Raw genomic sequence first — 24,886 nt, 5'->3', positions numbered from 1 at the left:
ATACTTTTTGTCAATTTCATTTATTTTTTAATCATGAAAGTTTCATTAATAATTAAGAGTAACATACGTTTTGTCAATTTTATTTTTTTAAAAAATATTTTTCTTCCTTTTTAAATAAGGGGTTTTTTTATCAGCAATTGTTCATGAGAGTTCAAATCAAATCAAAATTTCTTTCCCAGTAGTGACCCAAACTAACCATAGTGTTCAAAATATCACGTAATTTTTATTTTATTTATTTTATTTTATTCTAACTGGAACAAGCATTTGCCATGATTTCATGGTTGACAAGTAATAATTCTCTAATAGGCCTTCAGTGTTAGCTTTCTTGAAAAATATTTAGGAAGGCACATTTAAAATATGGTATATAAATAAAATTGATTAGGTATGAAAAATAATTGTAAAGCATTTTGTGCTACTGCACTAAGGCTGAACAAAAAAGCACAACAAATAAATCAGACCGGGCACAAAATATTAGGGTGCAATATGCTGCATTGAAAATGTTTATTAAACAATTGCTACATTTCAATATACAAAATAACAAGTATTAAATTTAATATAAATGGCATTATAAAATTAAAACAGAATTGTGATATAAAGTTTGAATGCAACAAAACTATTTGAAAATATTCTTTAAACAATCAATATCTTCCTCTGAAAAGTTTGGTTTTAACTTTACTAATATTTGGAGCAACTAATTTAATAAAGTAAAATAATGATTTCTAGAGATATCAAATTTTCTTAAACATGATTTTTCTACTTTGTACAAGGTAAAACTACCAGCTTCTCCAATATATTTTGGGAAGATACTTTTCAGAAGAGGCGATATTGCTGAGAGTTACAGAATATAAACCTCTAAAAGCTCATAGTAAAATTCAATTTTGGTGTAATGGACTGACAGAGAGGAAATGTAAAATTTTATTTTTTTCCCCTGAAAGTGACAACAGTATAGTGTGTTATAATTAGTCTGGATTATCCCAGTCTCCTATTACTAATCCTTTGTGCTATCTATCTATTTATATTTCCTTTTAAATGTTATTTATCATTTTTGAAAAAAAGATTAAAAAACTAGTGAATAAAGTAACTAAATGAACAGGGAGATTAGAAGCATGATAAAATTAAGATTAAAATCTATTATGTGAATAAATATTCAATAACAAGGCTAGAGGGGATAAACCTGAATTGAAACTTTCCCTGTATTTTTTTTATTTCTAGAAAAAAGATGATTAACATAAATGAAAAGTAATACCCAACATCCCTACATGAGCTAAAGAAGAAGTAAGAATTTTGCAGCTGTGTTTATTTAAATTACCTCTGATTTGTTTAATCCTGGTTTGTGGACTAAGCCATAGGCCATAGTTTGCAAACCACAATTGTTGCATTTTCATAACACACTACGAATTGGGGCAAATATTTCATATACTAAGAGTTATATACAAATCATAAATACTAGACTAGAGCAAGCAACAGAATTAACAGACATATCATTAATGTAAAGTGAGATTTCAAAATAATCACAAACAATATTAAAAAATAGTAATGTCTGTTACAGTAAATATACTTCAGTGAACAGAAGGTAGCTGTCTCTTCCTTGTAAAGACCAAGTGGCAACGTTGAAAGCTTTAGGACACAGCATCACAGCTGAAAAACCTTTACTGATGAAGCAATAGTATTATTTAATTAGCGTACCATCTCATTAGGATACAAACTGATGCCCATATCAGAAAGAAATCTTATGAAGCTAAATGCTCACCTGTAGATAAATTCATTTTGGATTCTTTGGCTACCCCAATTTTAGCATAGGTGAGATTTTGTGACCTTCCAGCCATTGGAGCACTCAAGGAAATACTTCTCCCATTGGCTCTCTGAGAAGGAACATAAGAGGCATTCTCAGCATTCTTGATTTGATCATTTTGTTGGCAATTCCCTTTACTTTTAGAGTTTGAAGTATGCATTGCTGCAAGAGATAATAAAACAATCAATATTTTCCCCAACATGTAAGAAAGTACTCAGGGCTCAACATACAGTATACTGCTAGGATGGAAAATCCATCCCAATTTAGTCATCCATGAATCCAGAGCATCCCAGCTGGAAGTAGACCAGCACCTTGTGGAGGATTAAGTTATCAATCACTCATATTGAAAAATGAATTAAATACTGGGTCCTAATAGAGAGATCCATCTTAGTAGAGTGTGTCTGATGATCAGTGGTGGGTTTCAGCTCCTGTTGTAACTGGTATGCTGCAATGGGGCTGGGCGTACACCATGTGTGCAGCGCATTCATGCGTACCCACCACCCACAACGCTCTAGCTGCTTGGTAGAGCATCACACAGGTGCCATATGCCCCATACGCATGTGCAAATGCCCCAGACAGCTCAAATAGAGGTAAGGAGAGCAGGTGGGCCCTCCAGAGCACCATACCGGAAGAGTAACTGGTGCTCCCAGCAGGCACTGGTATGCCCGTACCGGGGCATACTGGTCGTATCCCACCACTGATGATGATGGAAAATGGTAAAATAGGGCAGACTGTGCTATTTGGAATTATTCAAAAAGTTCCTTTGAAATACCTTTTGTTGTCAAAGGGGCAGGAAAATTTTTGGACTCCTCAGATAGCCATTTCTTTTTCTTTACTCCCTTAAAATGATGCTTCTTGATGCTTTCTGTATGGCTTGTAGCTGAAAAAAAATGTTAGGATTGTGTCATTCAGTTCTAGAGTAACAATTAGTAAGGAAGCCAACAGACAGACCTATCTACTCCACTGTCATTGTTTTACATGATTTCATGAATAATCTTTCTAGTAGGTTTATGCAATTTATTAAATCTCAAAGGAATCATAGTTTGGCTTAGCACTCTGAATCAGGATTATCTGTCGCCTCTGTTCCCATGTGATCCATGATACATGATCTAAGAATTCTATTCATAGTTTTGACAATCTTTTAACACACAACCCAGAAATATAATGGCCTGATATTTATATCATCAATATTACTGCTTGTTACTTTATTTACAGGTATTGTCTAGTGGTTGTCTCCTTGGCTATTGCTATTCAGTTCTAGTTGCCAAACTGGCAAATGAAATGATCTACAAATAAAGAAATTCCATAACAGGGTCTGAAGTATTTTTAAACTGACAAAACAGTTCTCTCTGGAGAGAGGTCAAACCATTGCTAATAGCTGCAAAAGTATAAAAAAGAAACAGGATATCCAGGGTGATCTACAGTGTATTTATTCACTAATTGTTCTACTCAATGGCTAATAAAGATACATGCTTTCTTCTAGGAAAAGCAAAGGTATCAGAAGTCAGCATTACTGGACATTTGTTCAAATCAATATTCAACAGAGGACCTACTGTCAATCTTCAGAGCTCTCTCTTTGTATTGCCATTATAATAGTAGTTCAATTGATACTTTCTTTTAGCATTTTAGATATTTCATCCAAGTATATGAGCACTGGCTGGAGCAAACAAAAGCAGCAGCAGTTTCCATTTCCCTTAACAAGTGGCCAGGGGTTATAGTGAACTAACGATGGTGCAAATTAAATAAGACAGAATTTATATTTGTATCGCAGCTAAGTTAGCCTTATTTGGGGCTTATTCTACAATGTTCCTAAGATGAGGCACAATTGGAAGACCTGGTTGGAGACAGATCATCGCCGAGAAGGTCTATGGTTGAGTTGATGGCACATAAGTAGTTAAACCTAACCATACTACTACAGTACTAAGCATATTAATACTAGTACTACCAGGAACTATACCAAAAATCACAACCAATAGTAGCGCAGAGCTGTTTTTCAAAAACAATATAGCAATGATTGCCATTCTGAAAAGGCATTTCTTCCCCTGAAGTATCATATCCTCATCCAGTGGTACAACGCCACTAGCCCAAGAATATATCAAGATAATTCCCCAATTAGGGCATCATATAAGAAATACATGGTTCAAATCACCCTTTTGAGTGAGATCTAACCTTTTGCGCAAGACGCCTAACATTAACAATTTATCTGGAGTATATTTTAGCCAAATCCCTTGCCTGAATGTTTTAAGACAGTACATATATTTATTTTTCCATTGAGAAAAAGAAAGGTGAGACATGAGTTCTGAATACCTTTAACATTTAAACACTTTAGCATGGTAAATTGTTTCTCTCCATTGAACATTTTGTTTTGTATCCCTTCAACAAATATATTTCTTTGTGACAAGTAACAATCACCTCCTATGGAGAAACAGATATATCACAAAATTATCAGAGAAAATGAAACAATAACAAGAAACATACAAAAGGAAGAAATAAAAAAATAGTATTCTAGATGTCTGCTTTTTTTCCTTTAAATGGAAAAGCAATGAATGGTAAAATATGCACATGAAACAAGTTGTTTAAACTAGCAAAATGAAATGTGATTCCATGGTATGAGCATCAATGGATCCTATGTAAAGCCAATGGCAATAACACTTTCATGTGCCTGAATCATTGTAGTGATATTGCAAACCTTAAGGAGATGTTTTATTGTTTCTGTTCAAAGACCTCCTGCTTATTTCAAACAAACTATAAACACATGCCACATCTAACATGAAAGGAAAAGGTTGGAAAATATTGCAATCAATAGCCGTAGTCAGTTGATATCACACCTAAAATGCTAACTCAAATCATGCTACTTCTTTCCTGCAATTGTATATTCAGAAGAATTACCTACAGCAGGGGTGTCAAACTCACAGCGTCATGACGATGTCATGTGACATTACTTTTTTCCCCTTCACTAAACCTGGCATGAGTATGGCCAGCAGGTGTCGCATCTGGCCTGCAGGCCATAAATTTGACAGCCCTGGCCTGTACAGAAGATATAACCCACCTCACAACGTTTTTTTTGAAGGAGAGGTAAAGTAATACATGGGAACATGTTCCCATGATGTACACTGACTTGAGTTATACAGAAATAAAGGGATGATGTAAATCTAATCATCACAATAAGAATAACAACATAAAGTTGCCCTCCTAAAGCAGAAACTTGGCTTATAAGGAAGCCTATGTACATATAGCTGTATACTTTATGCAGCTTTCTCTTTACAAATAATTACAGTGAATGTTTACAAAGAATTGACAGCCGAAAGCAAGAACAAGAAGTGATACAAAGCTTATCAGGAGTGCTCACATATTAAGAAATTTGGGGCATTGCATCTCAAAGGAGCTAGAGTTTCTTTAAGAATGGTATTGTTTGTCTGGGAAATAACACTGCGGTATTGTAGTTACTGATTCTATACAAAGCACATGGAAACTCAGTTGCTTGGAAATAATTGAATGTTCACCTCCATATTCCTTTTTTTCTTACAGATGGTTACACCAATATCCTTGCTGGGGACTCTTATTCAGCAGCTTCCCCCAACCTGCCACCCAATATTATCTTGCTTGTTCTGATGGAGAATCCTTTTCTTTTGCTCTGAAACCTGCGGCATCTCTATTCAAGAACAACAATGCAGGTGATTTTGTAATACGTTGATTCAAATCCCAAGTCTCTCTCCCTCTCATACTCCATCTTTGTCTCTATTGTTGGTGGTTTCAATAGAGAAAGGATGCAAAAATTGCAGTCTGAGAAGAGAAGGTAAATGTAGCTTGCAAACAATCCCAAAGCTTCTTTAAATAAAATTAAATAAAGACAGATGGCATTGCTTCATTAAATTGGAAAATGAAAAAAGACTGAGCAAGGTTTCTGCAAACTAAATAGTTTGTGTGTGTCTGTGTGTGTGTGAATGCAGGTTGCTATACACTTATTTTATTGTCAGTTATAAGAATCTAAATGTAGAAGATGTATTTTAAATAATTACCTCCATTTTCAAAGGCACTAAGTTCAGATTTAGAGCAACTGTCCACTGAGGCTGTTATTTTTGTTTGCCTTTCTATAATGTTAATCTTTGATGGAACTGCAACACCATCACCTAGAATGGTGAGAGAGAAAAACTGTGAAGTTATTAAACTGCATGTATTAGGAATGGTTTTCTGCTCTCTATGGTGGGCCGGTTGCTGAAAGACTCTCTGTCTGGAAGACTCTCTGTCTGGCAGCTGATCCACCATAGAGAGCACTCCTAGAGCAGCTGATGCTGGAAGACTCTGCCCTGAGTTTTGGAGTTTGGAAGTTATGCTCGGAGCATAGTGGTGGTGGGCGGCCAGGGCAGTGCCCTGGGAGAGCTGCACAAGGGCTTGGTGAGGCTGGGGGCGGAACAGGCGCTCGCACAGCCCCCCTGTCCAGCCGAGCAGAGTTCCATACACTGACCTAGGGGGTATTCCTAATGTGCCAGGCCGCGGGAGCTGGGGGGCAGGCAGAACGCCACGTAGTGATACCTCCAACGTCAGTGAATGGTGCTCTGCCCAGCTGGAAAGGGGATTTGCCAGATGGCTGCTCGTGAGCATGGTTACCTCATGGCTGCTTCTCTCCTCAGGCTTTGCCCAGCTCTTCGGGAGCCCACTCACAAGGGAGCAGCCACATGGCAAGTTCCCCCCTCCGGCCAGGCAGAACATTACTCCCCAACCTAGCAATATCCCAAAGGCACCAAGCAACATGAGCGCCTTTCCCCCCCCCACTCCCAGCTCCCATGGCTTGACACCTTTGGGATACCACTAGGTCGGTGAGCGGTGCTCTGCCTGGCCGGGGGGAAGGTGTCCAGGGGGTTTATTTTCAGGGGTGGGCTTATATTTTTGCCCACACGAAAAATATGGCAAGGCGTTAGTTTCGGGACAGGTCATATTTTCGGGGAAACACGGTATAACTTTCCATCAATCCCTCTAAGTATTCAATATACTTTAACTGGAGAACCAAAAGGCTATACTGTATTTCTTTTTTACATACAAAGATACAGGTATTATTTATTCATGTAATTCAGAGTTGGAAAAATAAAACATATTGATTATTGAATCCCCTTTCACAGTGGTGGGATTAAAAAAAATATTATTGGTTCTATGTAGCTTGGTGGGCGTGGCTTGGTAGGCATGGCAAGGGAAGGATACTGCAAAATCCCCATTCCCTCCCTACTCCAGGGGATGGAAATACTGCAAAATCTCCATTTACACCTCACTCCAGGGTAGGGATACTGTAAAATCTCCATTTCCATCCCACTCCAGGGCAAGAATGCTGTAAAATCTCCATTCCCTCCCCACCCCACTAACCTGCTTTCCAGCTCCGTTCTCCTGTGCAGGGCAACAGAAGAAGATGCACCCGATCAACTGGAACTCAGAAGGCAGCGAATAGATGGGGACGGAGCCAGTCAGAGGTGGTATTTGCTGGTTCTCTGAACTACTCAAAATTTCTGCTACCGGTTCACTAGAACTGGTCAGAACTGGATGAATACCACCTCTGCCCTTTCCTGAGCTCTAGACCCTAATAGACAGGAGCTCAGAATCATCTTTCAACTCCCCAGTCTTCCCCCCACTCCTCTAAAGAAAACCATCCCATGTTGGGCATTATTCACTTATTTTGAAATAACATAGTATGCAAAGCCTGTTACAGCCCTTAAGCTGAAATAAGTTACACTCTTGGCACAACCTAATATCTTCAACTCTGACTAGCAGCAGGTTTTATATTTAAGACTGGTTTCTACTCAGGTAACTGGCAAATTCCCCATTGTGATATCTGTTAATTGGTACTTTTAGTTGGCAAATACAGAGATTAAACTTGGGCTTCTTCCTGGAATCTACCTCTAAACAACATGTCAATGTGGATTTTTAACAGTGCATATTTCTTATATTTAAAAAGATAAAACAACATTTAAGATCCAAAATTAAAAACTTCAACTGTTCTATTCCTTGCCTTCTTGTAATTCTCTGCATGTTTCCATAGGTTTAATGAGCTCATTCTCCAGCACTGAAGAATTTTTTGCTAAATTATTTTCCTGAGAAGTCTGAATTCTATAATATTCTCCTGTTTCATCCACAAAAAGACAAAAGGAAAAGAAAAAAAAATGCTATTGTTATATCAGCTTTAAAAAATGCACCAATGTTCTTAGTTGATATAACAATAAGATTCTTACCAGATTTATAGCACATTTCCTTTATTGCCTTTTCTTCTTCTATATCTTCTGGTGTCTTTGACAATAAATAAGATGCATCTGTATGGAACAATTTTAAAAAGTTATTTTTAATAAAATTCTTTCCAGGCTTTTTTCTGTGCCATATAAAGCAAATCTGAATTGCATTTACATTTATAATACAAAAGGAAATCTTTCTTTTACTGACTGAATAGGTTTAAAAGGAAAAGCTAGATTATTATTTTTTCTAAAGAACTCCTATTCCCCACTTTCATTCTTTCATTCCCAATTGGGCATAAGAAAAAATAAGTAAAGAGGCTCAAAAAATCCTTATCAAAAATATGTAAAGAGGACATTTTGCTGTGTGGCAAGTACTGAGTTTATGAGTTCAAAAAAAGAGCCACAAGGAAAATATTCCAGAAAAAAAAAATCTCTCAAGTGAGAAAAATATTCTCCTATGGAGGAGGAGATGTACATTTGCTGGAATGTTACTTATCATTCTCGGCCCCATTCTCTCTGAGTCCCAAGACAGAGTGTATGCAACTGGCCCTAAGATTTCCAGGACACACATTGACACAAAGGCACAACAGAAGCAAAAGGACATCAGTGGTGGGTTCCGGATCCCGTTCCAACTGGTACGGTTGGAATGGGCCCAGCATCGTCCACATGGATGCACGCAGTGCAAGAACATGCAACTTACCGTCCAGCGACGCCTCCACTAGCCTCCACAATGCTCCAGCTGCTCAGCAGAGCATCATGCAGGCTCTATCTACACCGTGCGCAGAAGCGCTGAAGACTTTAAAGACAGGTAAGGAGCGCAGGTGGGTGGGCCCTCCGGAGCACCGTACCAAAGCGGTACCCAGTGCTCCGGGCAGGCTCTGGTACGTGCGTACTGGGGCGTATCGCTTGCAACCCACCACTGAAGCACATGCATGCACCATGTTATTTTTTTACATAGGAAAACACCGAGATCTTTTTAATGGCTATTGCTGAGAAGAACTTAGAAAGAATTCCAGAATCTATACTTTATATGCTTTCTCTTCCTTCTTAGTCTTTCCATCTCAACAGTGTTGGAAAGAAATTATGTAAAAGGTCTTCAGACTCTGTCCATCAATTGAATAAGTCTATGAAAGCTAGTAAAACAGAGCCAAATTTGGATTAATGGGACAAGATGACAAAAGAAAGTTCAAAATAAAAAAAGGATAAATTTTCCTGGGACTATGGACAAAATATAAAGCATTTTTTTTCTTTTAATGACCTTGTAGTCCCTTGCATTTGAGTCAAGGTGACTGAATGGAACTGAGCATTTACTGGCTGGCTGCCCCACCTGACGCCTATGCGGAGTTCGCAGTAGACAATTACTCATTTCGCCGAGAGAAAGAAAATCTGCCACTACACAGAACTCACAGCCACCTGATTGTGAGGCGAGAGCTCCACCTCTAGGCCACCATGCCACTCACAAAATATAGAACAACAATAATAGAAAAATCCCCATGCAAGCCTTTGGAGAGCATTTGGGGAGTCTTTTCAGTCGTTTCATTCTAAGCTCCATTCTAAGTTATCTTCCCTCTTCCTTTCTAATATTGTTGCTCCTTTTAAAGGATTGGAAAGCATTTCCGAAACCATATTTTATTCTGCATGAAATATATATATATAATATGCTTTTATTTCTCAAAGGCTGGGTTTACAGATGAAGCAGGCATTCTAAACCCATTTATTGACTTTCTAAAGAAAAACATTTATCTCCTTTTTTAACTACTTATGTCTCCAAATTTAACAGTAGGCAATATTTTAGACATATATAGGTAAGCTAAGAAAAAGAAAGGCAATAATATTCATGTTGGGATTTACGGCAATCTTCATCTCTTTCTAAAAGACAGTATGCAGACAAACATGAATGTTTGAAAAAAATATTTACATTTTTCTTCTTGTTCTTCCTCTTCTTCCTCCTCAAGATTGATAGTAATAATAAGTGGGGGATGAATAGGCCTTAATGTATTCTCCTGACCTTTTGTGGAATCTTGATTTTGAGCAGCATGCAAAATTCCTTCCTGAACTTCCCCTTGCAATGTGGAATCTATTGGAAATAACTTTAAATTCAGTATAAAACTTTTGAATTGAGACTTTGAAGAGTTTAACAGACTTAACTCACTCATAAAAGCCAAAACAAAATTTAATAATTATATTTAGAATGCATATTATCACCTGAACCATTAACCAAAAATCAATCAATTAACTAATAGTATGCAATATTATTCACAATGACATAAGATAACATTCTTACATGTTCAATTGGAATAACTTTCTGTTAAGTACAGGTAGGATTTCATCCTTGGTTCATTAAGTATTCCAGACAGTTAATACATATTATTCTAACTGCTTCAAAATAAATGATTGTGGTAGCATAAAATATAATTACATGAATTGTATGAGTAGTCCTCGTTCAGCAACCACAATTCAATTGTTAAGAGAAGCAATCACTAAGTATAAATCATGTGACTGTAATTGTGTTTATGATTTTACACTGACTTTCCTTTGCTTTACAGTATCAGAAGAATATACTCCCGAACAACTGAGTGAGTTGTTATTATTAGAGAAGATTTCCAAGACTCAAGACAAAGGGAAAATTTTATTCCCCAATGAATGTCTATTGGGACATTCAGCCCAATGCTGGGATAATTAGCAAGAAGCAGTTAAAAAAATACATTCATTGGAGAGGAAGGAATTGTAAGAGGCTTAGTGGTTGAGCTTGTTGATCAGAAAGATCAGCAGTTCGGCAGTTGGAATCCCTAGCACTGCATAATGGAGTGAGCTCCTATTATTTGCCCCAGCTTCTGCCAACCTAGCAGTTCAAAAGAAAGCACATTAAAAAAATGCAAGTAGAAAAAACAGGGACCACCTTTGGTGTGAAGGTAACAGTGTTCTGTGCGCCTTGGATGTTTAGTCATGGCAGCCACATGACCACGGAGATGTCTTCGGACAGCGCTGCTCTTCAGCTTTCAAACGAAGGTAAGGACTGCCCCCTAGAGTCAGGAATGACTAGCACATATGTGTGAGGGGAACCTTTACCTTTACCTAAACAGGCACACAGTGTGGAATATATATGAAAAGGAATGCATTGTTTGCTTAGCCCACTTATGGATATAAGCTGTGAGCTGCTTAGGAGGCAAACAACAGCCTTTAGATCTTTTCATTGTCAGGCAACAGTGCCAGCCAGCCTGAGGGTTCTAATCAACTTATTAAGGCCACAGAGCTAAGCTTGTTAACTTGTGGTTAGCACTTTTAGGGATACACTGTAGTGTGGAGAAAAGCATGTGAAGAAGAGATTGCTTGTTTAGGCAATCTATTCACTCTGTGAGGAGGGAAGCGAAAAGGAAAAGAAAGGAAGGAAGGAAGGAAGGAAAGAAGGAAGGAAGGAAGGAAGGAAGGAAGGAAGGAAAGGAAGGAAGGAAGGAAGGAAGGAAGGAAGGAAGGAAAGGAAGGAAGGAAGGAAGGAAGGAAGGAAGGAAGGAAGGAAGGAAGGAAGGAAGGAAGGAAGGAAGGAAGGAAGGACAGGCAAAGGACAATATATACTAATTGTGTAGGACAAGGCATGCCTGCCCAGAGTTGAGATGGGCAACTATACAAATTAAGTAAATAAAATAAACTGACTTTAATAACCTACATGTAACTGAGAGAAAGAGAGAGAGAGAGATGCTGCAGACATTGGTCACAAAGGTACTTTATTGTCATCATCCTAACGTCCTCTAATATTATAGGTCATTCCATAAATCTGACAACTTTAACATCTCAATTATTTATTTATTAAATTTGTAAGCAGCTGGACTCCCAATGATACTTGGTGGTTCACAAGTAAACTACCAGAGCCAAAAAGAAAAAAAGGAAAACATAGAATTCGTTAAAACAAGAGTAGCAGAAAAAGATCTCTGTAAAAAAACCATCCTGTAGCAAAAAAAGAGCACAGCTAGAACAAAAAACCCCCACCAATAATTAAAAGGTATTGCATAAAGTATTCCTTCAAAATTAATTGATTTCCCACCTTCATGTAAGCCTCTTTTTACATAGACTAAACATGATCACCCATAGAATCAACAAACCTAAATTCCTTCTTTTGAGAAGAGGCAAAACAAAGAAAGAAACATATGGAAGACAATGAGGACAAAAAAACCAAGATGTAGGTGGTATGAGAGAAAGGAGTACAGATTGTCCTTGATTTATGATCACAATTGAGCCCAACATTTTTGTTGCTAACCTTTCTTGCCATAGCTATTAAGCGATGCGCTGCAGTTGTTAAGTTAGTACATAGTTGTTAAGTGAATCTGACTTCTCCATAGATTTTGATTTTGTCGCAAAAGGTGATCACATGGTCATATGTAGGACACTGCAACCATCATAAATATGAACCTGTTGCCAAGCTTCACATTCTTATTACATGACTATGGAGATGCTGCAATGGTTGTAACTGTGACAAACTTATAAGTCAATTTTTTCAGTGCTATTGTAGAATGAAACAGTCACTAAATGAATGGTTGTAAGTCAAGGTCTACATCTAGTGCAAGGATGTCAAACTCAAGGCCCGTGGACCGGATCTGGCTGGTGGGGTCCTTAGATCTGATCCACGGAGCCACCCTGGAAACAGCAAAGGTGTGCAGCCCTCCTGGGCTCCATTTTTGCTGGCAGACTGCTAGCAAAACAAACTACTGGCAAAAGTGGCATTTGATCACACAAGTGATGTCCAGCTGGCCACGCCCATCCTGACCACACCCATTCTGCCCCCCTCCCAAGGTCAAACACAACCCTGATGCAGCCCTCAATGAAATTGAGTTTGACACCTCTGATCTAGTGGGAAATAAAGGTGGGAAGTAAACTAAAGGAGGGAAGTAAACTGTGTGGAAATGAGGCAGAAAGAAGGCAAAAAAGGGACAGCAAAGAGAAAGAATTACACCAGATGTAAAGTCCCATATTCTTATTAACCTGCAAGTAAATCCTTAGAAGGGAACTCTTATTCCCAGGGAAGGTCATGTGACCCCCATCTCCCTAATCAAAACATGAGACTCTTCTCATCAAGTAAATATGGCACTCTTTTTGCAATCAGTTTCCTGAAATGTTTGCACACAATTAATATATGCATCAAAGTTTTCCTTTCCTTAACCTCCTACAACCTAAATCCTAAATCTTTTTACCTTTATTGTAATCTTAATGTGCTTTATTTAGGCATTTTCTTCTCCATCATTTTCTTATCTAGCTAAAGCTAGTATGGAGGAAATAACTTTTCTTTCTAAAACACAATTCACATGGATTCCATTGAGAATAACAGTAAAAAAAATCCTCTCATGCAATTTTCAGAAGAGGTATATATATATATATATATATATATATATATATATATATATATATATATATATATATATATATATATATATATATATATATATATATATATATATATATATATATATATATATATATATATATATATATATATATATATATATATATATATATATATATATATATATATTCCATATTCCATATGTAGATCTTTCTTGTAATATTCAATTGCACAACATTTTCCACATGTATTTTTCCATACAGAAAATAACATTATATTGGAACCATACTTTTAGTATTGCTGTAAAATGCACCATTTATCTTTTAACCATTTTATAAACATTTAAACCATTTTTTAAAAAGGCAAACAAGAGGTTCCTGCATTATGCAGTATATCAGTTATTCATATTGCCTCTCATCTCCACTTTCTCTGAATATTATCCAGGAAAGAGTGCTGAATACTTAATGTATTTGCAATACTTATTTTAGGCAGGCATTACAGAATATAAAAGTACTGTTCTAGACAACCTAATTCAACAAGAATATCTTCTTCTTGGAATACAAAAACTGTTTTTCTCCATAAAAGTTTGGAGAACTGTACCAGAGCTGGCAGAATTAGTTGAAGCAACCTAGGATCCTGGATGATGGGTATGAATCGAAGAAGTGCTTCTCAAACTTTTTTCCTTCATTACTCAAAATCGCTTATCAGAAAGTCTTATTGAACTTTGAAGACCTATCGTAATTCCTTCCTTTAGTACTGTTATAACTTCAAAAAGTCACAGAACAAATCATCATAAACTAACTACTTTAAACTACCTTCTTTATACAAACAGTGCCCATTGAACAATATTTATGTCATTTGAAGAAATTGCAACTGGTAATTTCATTGATTTCCCTCTTGATAGGAATACTTTAAAGATTTTCAAATATATTTTAACATGCATTGCTATTTTTACATCAATTATATGTCTCTGTTGTGATGGGTAAGGGGTTTGTGGGTGTCGTTACCCAAAGAAAAAACACTTTTACTCACTTTGGGTAATTTATTCAGATTTGAGAAGCACTGATCTTAAAATATCAGTAGAAGCAACAAAATGACAGTGAAGTCAATTAGTATTCACTCTTTATTATAAATAGGCAACTATATCAAAGCTCCCAAACATAACTCCTTCGTATAAAAGGACTATGTAAATTACATCAAGTACACTCACCAAAGAGTGTCAAATGTTAAAAGAAAGTAAAGTGTCTCCTGGAGCTAAGCATAACTTTGTAGAAATTCCAAAGATTTCAGAGGAATTTGAAGCCTTATAATGTTGTCCAAGTTTAGAGAGTAAGATGCACAAAATCCCCATTCAATCAAGGCAACTCCACTTTGCTTGATGAATGTGAGCTGCAGTTGTACCGTTTATCATGTAGTCTATTTTAACCAGGGGTGGGATCCAAAGATTTTAGCAACCGGTTTCCTGCCTGATTGCTCAGTGGGTGTGGCCATGGTGGGTGTGGCCTACTTGGCCTCCTGCACCATGGCAGAAGAGGGTTTTGCCCTCCCCAGGCTCCGGAGGCTTTCCTCAAGCCTCAGGCCCGTTTCCGGACTTCCAGAACTTCCAGGAGGCTTGTTTTTCACCACAGGGCTTGCACTTACCTGGCATTTAAAACAGGCTGCGTGGAGACTCCTGTGGCAGGTGAGCGGGGCCAGGCAGTCCTTGCAACTACTGGTTCAGCAAAACAGATGTAAAATTAGCATCTAGTTTGCCCAAACCGGCTGAATCCCATCCCTGCTTCTAACTATTGAATTCAAGGGTTTATCAAGCTGTAGCCCACACCTAATTTCATTCATCAATCAGCAGAAACCTGTGGCAATTGAGAAGATACCCAGGATAATTTTTCTTGGAGGAGCTTCTGTCTGGAGTTAAAACAAACAAAAAACAGACTATCTTGATGCCCTTCCTGATCAGAAAACAAGCATCCCATGGAAACACAGTCCAGGGCTCAACACTATATGTGGCGGTAGATGTCAATGCCAAAACATATCAGAAGAACCAAATGAAGACCATATTATTGTTAACTTCGTTCCCCTGGAGGAAGGCGGTAGCAATGATCCTTGAAACAATTTCCCTGCCGGACAACATTAAAATATCCATTAGCTACTGATCAAAGCATTGCTACCCATTTCCACTAGTACAAGCAAAATCACTTTTCTTATAAAACATGGTGCAGAACAACAAAAATGCCAATGTCAAAAGAGGCAGCATAGCAGAAAACTGATAGGAACCCAATCAGTACTGGTGGACATCAGAACTATCTTGCTTTGGTCATTTAGTCCATTATATTTGGTCCATTATATTATTTCTTATCTACCAGAAGGGGGCAGATTACAAAAGCAATTCTGAACTGCTCTACCAAGATTAGATTGATGCAGGCAGGCAAGCAGGCAGGTTCCCATTAACTTTAATATTGTTATCTCCAAAATTCTTAACAGATATAAGGGAAATAGAAATCAAACTAATTTTACAATTGCACTTGATAAATTATTAATTATAATAATCTGCTGTGAACACAGCCTTGAAAACATAGATTGGCCCCATTCTAATCAGATTAGGAATAAGAACTTTGACTCAATACGTAAAACTAATTTATAGTATGATGTTGCTCATCAATGATAACAGAAGTGAAACATATGTAATTGACTTTATTTCAGTTACTAGAATATGGAAAAGATACTCACCATTACTAGGGGGCAGAAAAAGTCCATTGATATTACGAGGTTTCCTGTGATGGAAGACACAACTGATCCTCACACAGCCTAAAGGCTGTGTTTCCCAGAAGCATGAGATGCTGTTGTATTTTTGCTATAGAAGAAAGCATGGGTGGTCCCATATTTAATGATCCAATAGAAATTGTCAGGAATGAAATTCTGCAATTCATAATCTAAACTATGAAGAACAGCAATAGAACAAAGCATTCAAAAAAGGCTTTTGCATTTTACTGTAAAGGCTTTGCAGTAAACCCCACTGCTATTGACTATGTGACCTTGTTGAGATTGTTTGGGCTACTTTTAAAATTAAAGATCTGATTGACATCAAATTGATATCAAACACCAAATCGGATTCTTGTTTATTATATGTGCTATAGTCCTGCACAAAGAGTCTTCCCTGTGGGGAAGGCCTATTTTATCTTTCACACTAAATTGCATATTAAAATTTCATCCAAAAATGTTTCACTTCACAGTCTACATCCAAACAGTGACAACTGCTATAGAACCTTCTTTTTATAGCATTGGCTGTATTGATGAACATTTTAAAATAGGAAAACAATACTACTGCCTATTCCTCTCCCATAATATATTTGCATCACAACTATAGAAAGCATTTGGAAAGAAACTATTTTTCCTAATATCCTTGGAATCATAGTGAGTATAAGCCAGAATCTACAGACGTTAAATAACAATTTCACATTACATTTGATACAAGATAGTTCATTTTGTTTCTTGGCATCACTTTAATCTCAGCTTCAATTTGAAGCCACAGTGACACACCCCAAACCTACTTGATGATCTCAATTCTAAGTTACAATGGCTTCCCCCTGCAGTCACATGACTGAATTTTGGGCATTTGGCAAATGGCCTGCATTTATGGCTCTGGGGAGCATCCCATGGTCATATGATTCACAACATTTTTGTTGGAAACTGAAGTTTACTTCCAATTTCCATCAAAAACTTTTCCATTGCCATCAATGAGTTCACTTAATGATCATGGCACCATCACATTCACTTAATGGCTGAGGCAAAAAGGGTAATCAATTTTGATGAGGACATGTGGTGACCTGCTTAACCACCATAACAACTTACAATCATAATTGTGAGTTCAATTATCTTCTACTATCATTTTGAGAAGAAAGATTATGGGAACAGAAAACTCAATTAAAGTACAGATGGAGAGTTACTTAAAATTCAATGTTTTTGGTTGGTTTTCTAAACTTAGTATAAAGTGTGAATCAGTGCAAATCTTTAGCTGATGAAACTTCAGTGTGACTGGATGTCAGAAGAACACCGTACTTCTTAAATGTGAAACTAAGATGTCATAGCCCAATAGAAGAGATTTCAATGGAAGAAAATAGAAGAGATGTGAAACTAATATGACATATTTTCAGTAATGATAGCAGAGGTTAGAAACCAGTGGTGAATTCTTATAATAGTTCTAGTTCAAGAGAGACCTTTTAAAAGCTTGTTATTTCTACCTGTATTTCCATATGTCTAAATTTGCAAAGTTGATGGGAACATTTTCCCTCTCTCCATAATGAGCACACAATATCACTGCCAATGGCTTTTTCACAGTGACGGAACCTGCACTTTGATCCCTGGATATAGAAAAAAGAGAGATTTGAAAAATTGGCTACATAACATTTCCTCTACTTAAATATTTTAAATAATTTCTCAGGTTATAAAACTACTGAAACAACTCTTTAAAATAACAGTCAAACAGAAGATCAGAAAAACAGAAAAAAGCCAGCAGAATTAATACTTCTCAAAAAACAAAAATCCATTCTAATACCTGTAGAACTAAAGAGTTGATTTAGTATTGGAAAATACTGGATTTGAATCAAGCAAAGCAATCAATAATCAGATATCATCATTATCAAGATCTTTCTCCAATCATATCCATCCAATTTTAGAAAGCAGGGAAGAGAACAATGGTGTAAAGTCAGAGTAAACCTTAGCCTATCAATTTATTATAGTTTGGCATTCTGATTTTGTTACTTCTGCAAAAATATCAACAGAAAGCCCAGAGAATCTACAAATTAATTTATATATTGTCAAGTAAGCTCAGCTACTATACAATTTTCACTCAAGGGAAATGAATAAAATTAAGTAGTAACCAGAAGTTCCATTGTGGATAATAAGAAGAAGATACACTAAACATCATTAAAAACAAGATGAGATACTTTATTGCTATAAAGTAGCATGCCATAGATATTGTATTCAAAGTAAGCAAATAAGTAGAAAATTTATTTAGCCATCTAGGACCAAGCACAAAATCATCTCCTCACCCTCCAAATTTAGAAGTGGTGAGAATAACAGAATTATCAACATGATGATATGATTTCAGAGGAAAATTGAGGAATTGGGTATGGATTTTTTTAGATTAACTACCACAACCAGGAAACCTTGAACATTATGTTGTTGGTTTGAGCTCCTTGCTTGGCAATTTGGTTGCAAACATCTCGTTCCCATTTGTGAAGTCATCTACAGTGTGCTTGGGATTGTGCTTGTCTGGGGGAGAACTGGCCTTTAAATCCCTTTCTGAGTCCTGGTCATTTAAATGCCAGTACTCCCCCAAATAAGCACAATGTGCTTGTCTGGGGGAGTACTGGCTTTTAAATTTTCACAGTGAAAACTACTGATGGAAAATGTCTTCCCTATGATTGCGAATTTCTTTTGAATGGTTTAAAGTGGATGTTCCCAGGAGTGTCAAAAAGATAACCAAGGATAGCAATCGAAAGCACAGGCTTCTGATTCTTTAAATAATGTTATCACTGCGTCCCAGAATGACAGCACTCTTTTCCCATTTCAGATAACAATTTTTGCTTTCTTGTAATCCAATCTGAATGCTGCATTTTCACATCTTTCATAAGTACTGGGATAAATCTGTTTCTGATTGCTAAACCCCTCCCCAAAAGATAATCAATTTTATATTCCTGAAGCATTTATCAGTATTTTTCTACTTTATTTCTTTTTTACTGCTGTATCATACCCTAGTCTTTACCTTTGCAATCTTACTTATATAAACCAGGAAATTATCCTATGTTCAAAACAATCAAGAGAGCCCATCTATACTGGAAATAATTAATATGTAATCTATGGTCTTAGAACAACTATTTATAAACATCTTTATCTCAGTTGGTAAATCTAGGATTATATATTAAGTCATAGGAATTGACTCCAACAATATATTTTATTATTTATTATTTATGCACCATGCAACTCACCTAGGCAACTGAATAGTTTACAAATAAAAATTATGCAACCATATAAAAGAGACATGGGTAAAAAAGTTTAAAAACAAATGGAGAGAGGGGGGGAGGGAAGGAAGGAGGGGGAGAGGGAGAAAGAGAGAGAGTTGGGACTTCCAAGGAAGGTATGGCAAACTGAAGATACAAGGACTGACAACTATGGTAAAGGCCAAGGAATCTATAAGGTTCCTTGCAACCTTTTCAGATATGAAGAGAATATGTGCTCTGTGCAGCTGCTACTCATAAGGACAATGGCCTTTTGTGAGTTTGAGCATGGATATACAAAGGAATTGACCATCTTGCTCAAACCACAGCAAAAAAAATTAAACTACACCAAGATTGCAAATCTCACTTTCTAATTATTTTTGGAGTTTACTTTGTTAGTTTATTTTATTGATTAGCCCTTGGGCCATATCAAAGTGCAGAGTTCCAGACACAAATTATTACTAAAAACTAATAAAAACAATTTAAAATGGAATTGGATAAAATACAATTGGAACAAAATACTACCCACTTTTGGAAACTGCCAGTTAACTATTTTAAAACTATCAGAAATCTTTGAAAGGACCAGTTTGAAAAGTCTTTATCAGGGAGTTTATCCTTAGTGTTGAACAAAAGAAAACAAAAACAAAATAAAAACTATAAACTTAAGAACCTAAAGAATATTAAATAAACAGCAAAAAGCTAAATAAGATTTGGCAAATATAACTTAGAAGGTTATAAATGAACTAAAGAGTCTAGATAAACTTGGAATATTGAAACTTTTACAAATAAATAGTGTGTCATAGGAATACTGTATATCTGCCTTATATACATATTTTATTTATCTATTTTATACAGTTCTATACAAAGATAAGCAATTTCATATTTAAAAACTGGAAATAGAGGGGACTAAAGATTTCAAGTAGAGGAAAAAATATTCAAATCTATAAAATCCAAAATGCTATAACAATGAAAATACCAAAGGAGATTTTTGAAAAATGGAGTCAAAAATTAATAGCCACAATCTCACCAATATCAGTAATAATGTCCGCTTCCATGAACAGACTTTATTCAAAAGATGTCATTGAAGAAATAATAGATGTAGAACAAATTGATGTAGATATGGTATTGAAAATAGATTTACAACTGACAGACCAAGAAAAGACTTGGTAAAGATTGTTTCACTAGATTTACCAAAGAAATTGGCTATTAAAATTCAAAGGGGAAATACAAATAATAACCCATATTTACAAAAGCAGTTTGTTAAAACCTGTGGCGGAATGTGATGCAAAATCGCAGGAGGACATGTTCTTTTCCAAGGAACAAAGAGGAAAATAATACAGGAAACTTTGATATACAGAAAGAGGCTTGGGGTGTACCCTCCCTAACTTTTTTCAAGGTGTATCTATTAGTTATGCATAGTGTGCTTTAATTTAACAAGATTCCTACCTATGGGCAATCAGTAATAAAGAAACCCCAGAAGAAATGAAGGGTGGTGAGATCCTATGACAACATTTGAATGAACTAAAGATTAAGACTATTAGACAAAAGGAATATAAAACTTGGTTATTTGATCAAGGTTAAAACAAGATATGCTTTTGGCATCCCTTTATGGACTTTCTGCTGATACTAGGACTGAAAAGATGATGCTTTATGGATTTGTCCAAAACAAGTGATGGCTTAAATGGGGTGAAGAGATAATTATTTGTAAGCTTAAAGGTTACTAAATTTGTTTATGCTTGTTGTGATGAAGGTTGGAAATTACTTTGTTTATTCTTGTCTTTGTTACATTGTTACTTTTTTTACCTACCCTACCCTTCCTTCTATTCATTCATTTTCTTTTTTCTTTCATTTTTCATAGGGCTTGCCATCTTCATATTCCTGCCTTTCTAACCATATCAGTTGTGCTAGACCAGGGAGTGTCAAAGTGGCGGCCCACAGGCTGGATAAGTCACACATAGGCCACAATACATCATGTGATGGCAATGTGACAGGGCGAGTTTGACACCCATAGTATGCTAGATAATACTGTGTGTGCTTCCTTAGTGTCTCTGAGCAATTGCAGGAAAGGAATGGTAGTTATAAACCTAATAAAAAGTCATAGAAATGTTATCTATTTTTTTCTATTTGGAGTGAAGGGGGAAAGTATAAATGTATGCTGAAATTTACTAATTTCCTTGGAAAGTAAATTATGCAGTCATCAGTTTTTAGAATTCTGAATATCAATATGTCATTCATGAAGATTAAATATAAAAGAATTTTCAGGCTTAAAAATGGGGGGGAGATGAAAAATATGGAAATTATTGGCAGTTTTAGATATATGAGATAGAGGAAAATAGACAGCACTTAGAATTCAAGAGAAATCTGTGGAATGCAGATGTAATTTTGGAAGAAGAAAGGAAAGTTGCTACAGCCATGACTCAATCTGAAATATTACTGATGATTGAAAGAATTTCAGTTTCCTTTTGATGTGCCATAGAATTAGTATTGAAAAATCTCCAATGACCATTCATTCCAAGATAATTCAGGCTGCAGTTTTATAAAATAAGATAACCTTTATTGCTACTTTTCTATGTAGACAATGAAAATATATATAGTGAAAGTAACTGCAAATTACTTTCAATTTTTTAAAAAACAATTTGATTGTGTCTGTGACAGTATTCCTGGCATTTCTTACAATTTGGAAAACTGGGAGGTACAGGACAATATAATAGATGCAATCCATTATAAATTATGCAGTATTTACCTTCGCACAGGTTGAATGAACATAGAAAAAACAGTCATCCCCAACTTCTGTCATTTCACCTCTTGTGCTTCTACTCCACTGCCTTTAGAAAGGTCTCAGCATAAATGTTGGAATTATCAACATGTATGGGAAGAATATTCCCTTTTGTTCTGAGTACAGCTGAATTCAGGATCTAAGTTCTATTTCCTCTTAAAGGGAAACCTCCAGTTGATAGTTTTAACCAAAAAGCTTCTTATATTAATTGTAAAACAGACGGTACCTTCTTAAGGTTTGTTGAAGAGCTCACAAATTGAAAGTGGTTGCTAGACAGTGCACAAATTCAAACTTCCAGAATTTCTTTCATTGTTACCTTAGTTCTTATGACATCATCACAAAGGACATCATATGACCCCTCAAACTGGGGAAGCTCACTTATTTTCATTGTTCCAAAGTGCTGGAAAACAGGAAGAAGACAGCAATTTCCACATTGTCTACTCATCTGATTATTCCAACATAACATAAATGTATGAAAGTAATAGAACTCAGTTAAGAGAATTTCTAAAACTCATAATTAATGGACAGAACTGAGAATGAGTCAAGAAGGAGAGTAAAGATCCTCATCCTTTCTATATCAGTAACTCCCAATTTACCAGGATTTTAATTATTTAAATGATTTGGTTCTTAAGCTTATCTACCATCATACTATCACATATATCAGTAGATCAAATCTTTATAATGGTCATAAAATAATACACACGTATGTAGGACAGAGACTACAGGAAGTCTTTGAATAATTACTAGTATTGCCAGAGCATGTTGGGCTATGGCATAGATGCTTAATTGCATGAAAATAATAGTTCTTTGCTTGTTGTTTCTTTGGCATAGTTTAAATGCAGGTCCTGAAAAGCTCATTGTCTGGATCATTGTTTGGGTTGGCTGAGAAAAATATTCTGTTAGAAAGAAAAGCACAGAAATATTGGAAAAAATATCCTAAGAAGACCAATCAAAAATGTTAGCTTTGAGTTTTCTTGTGGGAGAAAGAAGGACTTACTGAACAATGGCAAAAACATTTGCAATAGTTACTGGAACTCATAAAGCAGATTCACCCTAAGGATTCATGCAATGCAATGTACGAGATGTCATAAAAAGACCATAAAGATATCATGTGATAGTAAACCAATTGGTTTCATTTTATAATACATTAATATTTGCAGCTTGCATTAGTTCTACCTACGTCTAATAACAAAGCATCTATTTACTTAAAAATTCTTGCATTTGTTTATAAACCAGTGGAATCAATCAGTTCTCAGTGGTAACAATCAAGAATTAACCATAAGGTTTTAGATACCATAAAGAAAAGATTGGTTACAATATATGAGACATGAATAGAATAACATAGCAGTACATTATTTCTGCTGAGTAGGTGCAGGTCCCATCACAATATTTATGTTATTAATTTGTAAATTCATATTTCTTTAGAAATTTTATATTTAGAGTTCAAGAACTGGCTTTTTTTCCAAGAAGGAAAATAATAATAAAAAAATTAAATTATTATTTTTTAAAAAAGCATATATTTTTTCAAGGAACCTGAAAATAATCATGAATGTGAGAGCCAGTTTGTCCACTAGCTTAAGGCACCAGGCCAAAAACCAGGAGACTGTGAGTTCTAGACCTGCCTTAACCACGAAAGGTGGATAGGTAATCTTGGGCAGTCATTTTCTGAGCTCAACCCACTTCAGAAGGTTGTAGGGAAAATAAAAAGAGGATTAGGTATCTTTGTTCCTTGAGCTATTTATAAAAATAACTCATGATAAAAATAAATAAATAATAACAATTGCTGATCTAAATGTAGCTAAGTAGCTAAGTGTACAAGAGCTATGCCAGAAATAAATGTTAGAAATGGTAACAAAGGTAAAATAGTGTAAATATCTTTCTACTGTATGGGAGTGGTAAAAAATAATGATTTAATTGAATATAATTATTTACATTATTTCAAAGCACTTTTGGAAGCATGGTATTAGTTGCACAGGCAAAAACTTTACAAGGAATGTTTATGAATCAAAAGACTGTTTGTATATCTTATAGAAGCCATGCAGAATTTATCAAGGGTGGCCTCTGTATAATGAATGCAGCATTTCTGAATGGCTCTTCAGATAAAGATTCTGTGGAACAGTGTCACCCTGAAGATGTGGATGGCCCCAATTCTGTTACATTTACACTTTTGTAAGGCTTTAAAGACTTGGCTATTTCCCCAGGCATTTGGATCAGGTAAACAAATAAACTCAATGTGCCATTTTTCTGTGCATGGAGCTATTTATCTTTGGGTACCTGGGATTATATGTGATTTTTTTTTCTGTTTTAACCCTTGTATGTAACTCAGTCATCTGTATAAAGCAATAAAACCTGACATTAGGTGGTATTGCAAAATCAATATTGGCCATTCTGACAATGTAAGTGCAAAAATTCACACTGCTGTTCGTGAATCACTGTAGACATGCCATCTTTGGCCTGAAAACATTTTAAGGACCACCATTTACCCTTGGATTTGGATTTTTTTATTTAGTCCTATACAAGTTTCCACCCTAAATTTTATTGTATCAAAGAACGATACAATGTAAATGCAAGCAGGTGAATTCTAAAAAAATAATGTATATTCTTCACTGATAAATAATAACTATTTCCAAATATTTAAGGCAAATGGAAAATGATTCTAAATGGCACAATATCTTGTTGAAGCATTAAAAGTTATCGTACTTTTTTTTAGGATACAAACCAATAAACGTTCTTGAGTTTATTGCAAGGTACATGACTTTTTTTTAAAAAAAACCTCTTATT

At 35.8% G+C, this 24,886-nt stretch overlaps 1 protein-coding gene across 5 annotated transcripts in view; it reads right to left on the bottom strand.

The window, feature by feature from the left end:
• Nucleotides 1–24,886, bottom strand: part of ZC3H11D (zinc finger CCCH-type containing 11D) — a 28,954-nt gene that overhangs the window by 3,506 nt on the left and 562 nt on the right. For 2 of the 5 annotated variants that reach the window (XM_014075712.2, XM_014075711.2), the window contains exons 2-11: nucleotides 22,422–22,505; nucleotides 17,572–17,691; nucleotides 16,061–16,184; nucleotides 9,923–10,081; nucleotides 8,008–8,085; nucleotides 7,788–7,898; nucleotides 5,812–5,922; nucleotides 4,100–4,207; nucleotides 2,565–2,672; nucleotides 1,751–1,954 (exon numbers count right to left, since the gene is read on the bottom strand). In XM_014075712.2, the coding sequence (XP_013931187.1) occupies nucleotides 1,751–1,954; nucleotides 2,565–2,672; nucleotides 4,100–4,207; nucleotides 5,812–5,922; nucleotides 7,788–7,898; nucleotides 8,008–8,085; nucleotides 9,923–10,081; nucleotides 16,061–16,184; nucleotides 17,572–17,691; nucleotides 22,422–22,493 (1,195 nt within the window). In that variant the 5' untranslated portion in view covers nucleotides 22,494–22,505. The other 3 variants (XM_014075715.2, XM_087723373.1, XM_087723372.1) reach the window with 3 other exon arrangements.

Source organism: Thamnophis sirtalis, unplaced genomic scaffold, assembly GCF_051295495.1.
Source record: "Thamnophis sirtalis isolate CommonGarterSnake01/CBP01778 unplaced genomic scaffold, rThaSir2_p1.2 scaffold_9, whole genome shotgun sequence".
Lineage (NCBI taxonomy): Eukaryota > Metazoa > Chordata > Lepidosauria > Squamata > Natricidae > Thamnophis > Thamnophis sirtalis.
Note: the sequence above shows the minus strand (reverse complement) of the source record. Positions and strands in the feature narration are given on the sequence as shown.